The 8918-nt window shown below is 28.2% G+C and overlaps 1 protein-coding gene across 1 annotated transcript in view; it reads right to left on the reverse strand.

The window, feature by feature from the left end:
- Positions 1-3074: 3074 nt before the first annotated feature.
- The window catches only part of LOC113374780, a 36525-nt gene continuing 30681 nt past the window's right edge, over positions 3075-8918 (reverse strand). Inside the window, exon 9 of the mRNA XM_026614746.1 lies at positions 3075-3440. Coding sequence (XP_026470531.1) covers positions 3075-3440 — 366 coding nt within the window. The remainder of the gene's footprint in view (positions 3441-8918) is intronic.

An 8918-nucleotide genomic window follows, 5' to 3' on the forward strand; every position in this document is an offset into this window, starting at 1 on the left:
TTTCACCTGAAAACTATTTTACCTATAATTTATATCTATATTTTTGAGTGAAAAGGATATCACTACTGATTGAGAACCAGGTAGGCAGGAGTGAATATCAAACCTGGAACATTGGTTTGTAAGATCAAAACAATCATCGGGTAATCCAACAATTAAAAATGATTATATTTGGAATTGTGTTAGAAAATAATGAGGAAAACTATATTGATTCGCTATGCTACCAATAAAAAAATAATTTAAAAATTAAAATGAAATCCTGCCGAATTTATTTAAAGAAAACATTCTTGCGCACAATAATATGAGAAAGTAATGGGTCTGAACAATAGAGATAATTGAAATTATAGAATTTTGGCGACGTGCAGAAAAGAATGAAGTATGACAGCAGCGTAGAAAAGAGAACTGCATCATGGACCTGCCTTTAAATTATAGTAGATGGATTAATTACAATTACCTACCAGTTCTTATGATATTCACTTCATACTGTATCACAAATATAAAAATGGGACCATTCCCAATGATAAACAAATAATAATATAATTATACCGATGGATCTCGAAGTAATCACAATCGTGTCTTCTATTGTTTTGAAATCGGACGCACCGATCTGTTTTATTGCTGCAAATAACAAAGTATTTGCAGTCGCAATTAGCGTTTTATTGAGTTCTGATCTGAAGATAATCTTCTGATTTAAAAGAGATAATGAGATCGATTGTGAAATAAATCGAACGGCATTTACCTACCTATGGCAAGGCTGGTCTTTGAACCTTATGTTTCAGAAATTAAATCGATACGTGACCATAAATTTGTTTTACTGATTTGAAGCAGATCTGAAAATGAATTATTTTTCGTTTCGATTTACTGACGGAATCAGTGTTCTTTCTTGATACACAACGCCAAATTTTCTTATAATATGTTGATATTGTAATCGAACAAAATTGTTTATCTTTGAACAAAAAGCTGCCCTTAACATGTAATTCGCATAGAAAATTAACACCAAAAACCAATTGTGAACATCTTTTTATTTAATTATTAATTTAGAATAGAACTCAAAATAATTCTATGAGCTGTTGTAATAAAATTTCTGATAATTGACCTGATAATTTCTGATACATTTTCATAGGAGTTTCTCAGTGAAATGTCCAATCTGATGATGAATTGAAGATTGGACATTAAAGATTAAAAAATTAAAGCTCTTATTTACTACTAAAACTATGACAAGCCCTGCAACAATTTGAAATATTTTTTTATTTTTTGAGTGATGTCGAAAATGTTGTTTGATAACTTAAAACTATGGGTGGTTTTGAAAACACTCTTACATAGGTATTATATTTTTAGTGCAAATTCAACAAAGAAATTTTTAAATTTGTGTTAAATGGCATTTATTGACCTAAAAAAATCAAAAATTTAACACTATTAAAATTAATTAAATTTGTTATTTTTTTCTTAAATCTGTCTAGATGAAATGAAGAGTTGTCCATTAATAAAACTTTAAAAATTGTATAAATATTGAATTTGAAATATTTAAAAAATCAAAATTCCATACCTTTGCTTTTTGCAAATTTTGAATCAAATTTTATGATTAATTTAAAAAAATCTTTATATTTGAGATCCTCTTTTTCATAAATAAACTAGATAACTACATATATATTTTAGATTTATTGTTTTATGATTAGGTTGAGTAATTCTATAGTAACACAGTTTCAAAAATTCTCCATTGACTTATCATTGAGCATAAATCTGTTTTTGTATTTGGTATATCATTATGTAGTAATTTTTATAAATACCACATATACTAGACTCAAAGTCCCTAATGTAGCTCTCTGCTATTTTTTGTCTCTATTTCTCTCTGCCATTTTTGGACTATTTTATTTTTTGTGTATTTCTACAAATCGGTACAAAAAGTTTCGAATGAAAATGTTAAGGATAAAAAAATGAGAACTGTCATATGAGCATTAAATGATTAGATTCTTAAATGTGTTACCTAATTTTCAAAGTAAATTTACTGTGAATAAACGATAACTATAATATAATTTAATATAACATAACATAATAAATATCATTACAAATTTTGATACTAGTTCCAGATAAAACTAATGTTTAGGAATGGATTTAATTGGGAATGAGGTGCACTTTGAAACAGTAAAATTTTAATTTTAATATATTCCTGAAATACATAAATTCTTGCATCCCAAAAATTTCCTACACTTCAAATTTCAAAAACCATGAGAATATCATATGTCCGATATTCCACTAGATGTAACCCAAAACTCGTTACCTTGAAAATTGCAAAATTATTTATTGTAATGTTTATTGTTCTGTAAATTTATGCAATTAAAAATTACTTTTGTTTTTTGTGCAAGTCGTCCTATCCATTACATTGCGTAACGTTGACCCGTGACAATACGCGTCTGTGAGCGTTTATTAGCCGATAAACAATTTGTTTTAAATGTACTAATCTTATTGAATGTTAATTAATTAATTTTAATCGAGATTTTTTTCAGCCGCTAATTCACACGCTTTCGCGTGAACGTGCCGCGTATAATTCACTGAAACGAATAAATAGCGGTTGCGAAATGTCTACACAGCTCAACACTCGGATAGAGATGAGATTTTGCAACGATTTATTCAACAATTCAACAATTCTATTATTATTATCCAAACTATTTACAATGCCGTTGACAAAAGCTGCATTCTCATTAAATATCTGTACGAGAATATTTTTTTTTTAAATCACTTGATGGTGAGATCTTCATATACCTGCAATATCGCGTACCGAATTATATACAACGTGTTATAGACAAAGTATAAGAAAAGAATTTTGGATTATGTGCTTTATTCAATATATCCAAAAGGTCTAAGCCCAATATTGTTTTTGTTTCATTGCCTGCTCGCCTGATATATTGGCTGTCTGGCTGCCTTTCTAGCCTCTTGTCTGTCTTTGTGTTTTGCTAATAACCTATGCCATTTTTCTATTTGCCTATGGTATTTTTGACACCTTTTGTTTTTTGGCTATCTTTCCTTTTCTTGACCATCTCTGCTCTGTCTTCGCCTGTTTTAGACGGCTTTTTTTGGCTCTACTTGCCCTTTTTAGGCGCTACTCGCCTCCTTTTTGGCGCTATTTGCTCACATTTGTCTCTCTCTGCCAATTTTGTCCCCATCTCCTGCCGTTTTCTGTCTCCATCATCTCTCTGCCATTTTTTGTCTAGACCATCTCCCTGCCATTTTTTGTCTACATCATTTCTTTGCCATTTTTTGTCTATATCATCTCTCTGCCATTTTTTGTCTAGATCATCTCTCTGCCATTTTTTGTCTAGATCATCTCTCTGCCATTTTTTGTCTCTATCATCTCTCTGCCATTTTTTGTCTCTATCATCTCTCTGCCATTTTTTGTCTATATCTCTCTGCCATTTTTTGTCTATATCTCTCTGCCATTTTTGTCCCTATAATTTTAATTAAATTCGCGTAAAAATATAAATTTTTGTAAAGGCTTTGCTGTTATTTTGTGAAACTTTGTCATACGATAATCAAAGTACTAATTAATTACAAAACATAACAAAACATTTTATTAGTTTAATTATTTAGTTTATAATTTTTTTCAAATAATAAAAATTAGAGTGCAAATTGTCTTTATTAACGAGTAGTCTTCTCATACAACGAATAAGCACTTTGAATCTATGTCAAGATTACTCTTGCAACATATTTTGAAGTATATCAGACAGATAATTCCTTGTGATGTCAGTGTAAAGGATACGTCTAAATCAATCAATTTTATTAATACTAAATGACAAAGACAAAGACAAATTTTATTATAAGCTTTCGAAATGAACGGTAACAAACAAAAAAATATATATATTAAATTAAACAAAAATTGAATATGGTAAATTTTAGTTTTAATATATTTCAGAAATCAGCATTATATTGTATTTAATAATATGATTTTTGAGGAGATTGTCACCCCGTCTATCTATAATCTCTACTACGAAGTTGTTGTTTTAGTCTTTATAACTAATAATCATTCTAAATAAAATAAATATTTTAGATACCAATCAATGCAAACATATTTCTAAAGAACTCATTACATAATTCTGTAAGAAATTGATTAATTTAAAACCATGCAACACGTTCATATATGATTATGGGTTAGAAATAAAGATTTCCTTTTATGCAGTACTTTTAACGACTACTCATTTGTATATCTCATAGGAATTTATTCATATGATAGTAAAGATAATTCATCTTATTAATAAAAGGTCATACTACGCTAAAAATCAGTTTCTGAAGTTTGTAAGATTGTATAAAAAAAAACTTGGATAAAAAACATGAATTCTCTATAATTACTATCACCTCGTCTCTTACTATTGCGCTATTTTTAACATCCAAAATCAAAATTTTTGCGTATTTTAATGTTTCAAAGGTTTCTGAACATTTTCGCATACCTTCGAAAAAATATATGTATGTATGTGTATGAATGTTTGGGTACAATTTTTTGTCCACGATGTTGGGAGCACGGATCAACCGATTTGAATTATTCAAAAGAATTTAAATTTGTATTGACGGTGAAATATGCTGATTAGTTTTTGGCTAGCGCTTTCGGAAATCTAGAGCAAGTTAATTGAATAACAATTTTTGAAAGAATGGCGCATCCGATTACAGTGATTCACCAAGCATATTGCTTGGCGAAGAATTAATTTGGTTTGGTTTATTTTATGTTTCTATTTTTGTAGATAAAATAGATAATGGTCTTATAGCAATTTACATTTTATGTATAAAATATAAAGATGAAATTTATGATAATTATTTCAAAAAACTATTTTTATCCATTTTAGTAATTTTTTCTCATGGAAGTTAAATTTATTCATTCAGTCCATTTTGACTGCATTGAAAGCCATCAAATTGATCATTGTACAAAATGAAATTTTGCAGTATTAATGTCATCCATCAAATCAATCCATTGTTGTTTCAGATTAATATAATTTAGTTTCGAGGTCTCCAAATCATTAGTATGTGATTTAATATCTGTGTACATGTATTGTATTGATTAATAATTAATTATTGCAACATAGGTACTATGTTTGAATATGTCATGAAACCCATTAGAGGAAGGAATAAGCTAATTTTCAAATTAAATTCACATGTTACAGTTTTCGAGTATTGGATTATTGGTAGACTTATTTCAAAAGTAATATTTGTAAAAATTTAATACAGTTATGCACCATATATAGCGAAAGACATCATTTTTGCCAGAAAATCTGATTTGTTAATTTTATGCTTTCTCGCAGCTTCGAGTCATTCTGAATCAAATAAGAACATTGTGTGTTCGAGTATTTGAGCCGATTTTTGACCTTTTGAAATTGAAGTTTTCTCAAACGTCTGCACAATCATAAAAAACTCTTTAGTTATTTTTAGGTATAAGTATTCCTGAATTTAATTTATACTGAATTAACTTATATAGACTAAATTTAATTTGATTATATAGAGGAAACGAAAGTATTACAAATTTCTATCGTTAGCAAATAAAAGTATATTGGTAACATATTTTATTAATAAATATTTGTGTTTGAATTGAAGATTTTCCAGAAGTTGCTAGGCTTATTGTATAAAATTCTGTCTTAACGTCTTTTAATTCAGAAGTAGTTAGGATAAATAAAAATAATATATAAAAAAACCGGAGAAGAGAATTTTTAGGAATAAATACTATAAAACAAACATTTAGTTTATATATAATATAATTTGTAATGTATAATCATATTTGAATGTTAAAAAAATCAATTCATCCAACCAAATTTGTAGTCATACGTATGTTTATATTATATATATATATATATATATATATATATATATATATATATATATATCTATGTGTGTATATGTATACATTAATTATCTTGTAAGCATAAATTTGTAAAATACTGCAATATGGTGAAAAGCAATCGTCTAATGATTTCGATTCATAATTTACAAGTTGATCTTGATGATAAATTGTTATTAAGCATTCTCAACAAGAATAAATATAATACGCTCATTAGCGAAATAATAAAAAAACAGAATTACGAAATATCTAAAAATATAATTTAGCTTTCATGAATGTTAGATAATGCAACTTTTTTAGATATTAATACAGACGATAAAGATTTACTTAATGATCAAGAGTTAGTTAGAATAATCTTGTGTATCCGTAACTTGAATTAAAATATTTTCAAAATTGAAACATTTTTTCATATTTTATTTTATTATATTTTTCTATTCCTAATAGACAAATTTTAAAAATTTAATCACAAACATTAATAGTTAATTTTAAGATTTGTGTTTTTAATTTCACACAAAATTAGTTAGTGCACTAAAAATGCAGTGACTAATTGCGTTCTCTGTAGACAGACCATCATGCTTCAACAATAATTGATTTAATAGCTTTACAAACAATATCAAATTATCTTTTTTATTAAAATTATATTTTTTTTTAATAAATTATCTCTAAGAAAACCGGGATTTGATCAAACACAACTTCAGTCAGTACAAAATCTCAGTAAGGTAAATCATTGTAATCGTCTAAAAATCGAAATTAATTTTTTTTTCATATCTTCCAGTTTTTAAGGTTTCTGAACATTTTGACATATCTTACAAAAAATGTATGTGTGTGTATGTATGGATACAATTTTTTGGGCGCACGGATCAACCGATTTGAATGATTCAAAAATATTTGATTCGTATTGATAGGGAGATGTATTGATTAGTTTTTGACAAAGGTAGGTCCAGCCGTTTTAGAGATACAAAGCTAAATATGCAAAAATTGCAGTTTTTGAGAGAACTTAGCATCCGATTTGAATGATTCGAAAAATCTGCTTGTGTTAAAACGATTGCTTTTGGGGAAAAATATTTTTTCTAACTAAATTTTATTTTTTGAATATCTCATTATGGAACGGAAACTTTCAGCAATTTGCCTTAATGCACGATGCCATACACCACTAGTTAACTTCTTGATGGAGAATTTTTTTTTCGTAAAAAAATCCTTTTCGCTAATTTTATGTTTTCTTGACGTTTCAAGCCATTGTGAATCGAATGAGACCAAATTTTGAAGAAGTATGTGTGTGTGTGTGTGAATAGATTTTTTGCCGTAAATCGACGTTTTCTCAAAAAACGGCAGGATCATTTTTTAAAATATAAAAGGTGCTGGATCGTTTTTTAAAATTTTAAATTTTCGATAAGGACTAGCGTTTACCAATTTTGCACGACGATCAGCCAAACCTTATCTTTGTATATAGCAGAAAAGTGAAAAATTTTTCGTCCACCTCTTAGCCCGCAGTTCTGAATCAATTTTGAAAATTCAAAAACCGTTCGAAAGATATTGATTGGGAATCGTGCTGATGAGTTTTGGGTAGAGATTGGCCGGGCCGTTATCTTGTAATAAAGTGTGGAAAAAAACTTTTTCGGCGATTTTTATTATTTTCAAGATACCATAGTCTTCTTGATCATACTAAAATCTTACGACCCTACGGCAACTCGTTTAGCTTTAAAAATTCGTCAAAGTTTGCAAAAATTAGTATCGTTTTATTTGGCATTTGTCAAAATTAGACTTTCATCGACGTTTGGTCAAAAACGCCTGAACCGATATCAGAAATTTAAAAACCATTTGATGTGCCTCAATGATGACTATCGCTTGTCAGTTTTGTGCGACGATCTGCCCAGCCATTTCTCTGTAATTTGGAGAAAAGTGTTAAACTTTTCGTCTACATTTAAGCTCATACTACCGAATCGATTTTAAAAAATCAAAATTGTTCGAAAGATATTAGGTGGGAATGATACTGATTAGTTTTAGGTGAAAATCTACTGAGCCGTTTTCTTGTAATTCGTTGTTGAAAAACAAAATTGAGCCGATCTTTATGAAACTTTTATTGATGATATATATCATGGTCTTATAGAACTCACTGAAATATTACGGTCTTAAAACAAGTAGTTCAATTTTCAAAAATCTTCAAAGTTTGAAGAAATGAGTAGTTTTTTGACGATTTACTTGGTATAACGATACGGTACTTAGTCTTACATACTATAAACCATTAAAGTCTTACGGAAACTCGTTCACTTATAAAAATTGATGATTTTTGAAAATTTGCTTTTAGAAAATACTCCGAGTTAACGTGTTCGTTCGTTTGCAAGTATGTGTAATAAATCCATTTGGAATACTTTTAATCACTCATAAATTAATTTATTTTTTATTAGGTCGATTATTTACGCATATCGGGAAGTTCATGTAACTTGCCTCAAGGCAAAATACCAATACCAACTGGTTTAGTTTTGTATTCTTTGCAATATTTTAATAAAATACTATACTGACGAGTTGAGTACTCACCGACGCACGATTTTAATAAATCAATATATAATTACGATATTCTTCTATCCGTTGTATATTGAGGATGTTTTTTATGATTTTGCGGTCGTTTGATAACATTTAGGTTACCTTGCCACTCAGTAAGTTCGGGTCATGTGAATTATTATACATTGTGTATTATATTATATATTGTTCATGTGTTTGCATTCCGCAGAAAGTGAAAGATAATTGAAATCTTCCTATGATTAATTGTGCACAAACTACGTAATAATGTCTATACGAAATTTATACTAAACTTATGCTGGTTTGATATTGGAACGTGAATTATAATTTTTTTTTATTAATTATAGATGGAAATGTATGTTTTTACTAATTGTGATAAACGTCTGAAAGATGAGCAATTATTTCAGTGGATTAATACTAATTGTAATTTTTGAAACTGACAATGAGAGATATATTAGAAATCTTATGCAAGGTTATCAATTTGTCATATTGTTGTATTTTGTAACTCTGGCAAAAAAATGCAATAATTTTTTTCTATTGATTTTTGATTAGCAATCAGAACTCTAAAGTTTTATGAGCTGTTATGATGATA

Source organism: Ctenocephalides felis, unplaced genomic scaffold (genome assembly GCF_003426905.1).
Source record: "Ctenocephalides felis isolate EL2017-DRISC unplaced genomic scaffold, ASM342690v1 CF-g0.4_SCAFFOLD_01886, whole genome shotgun sequence".
NCBI lineage: Eukaryota > Metazoa > Arthropoda > Insecta > Siphonaptera > Pulicidae > Ctenocephalides > Ctenocephalides felis.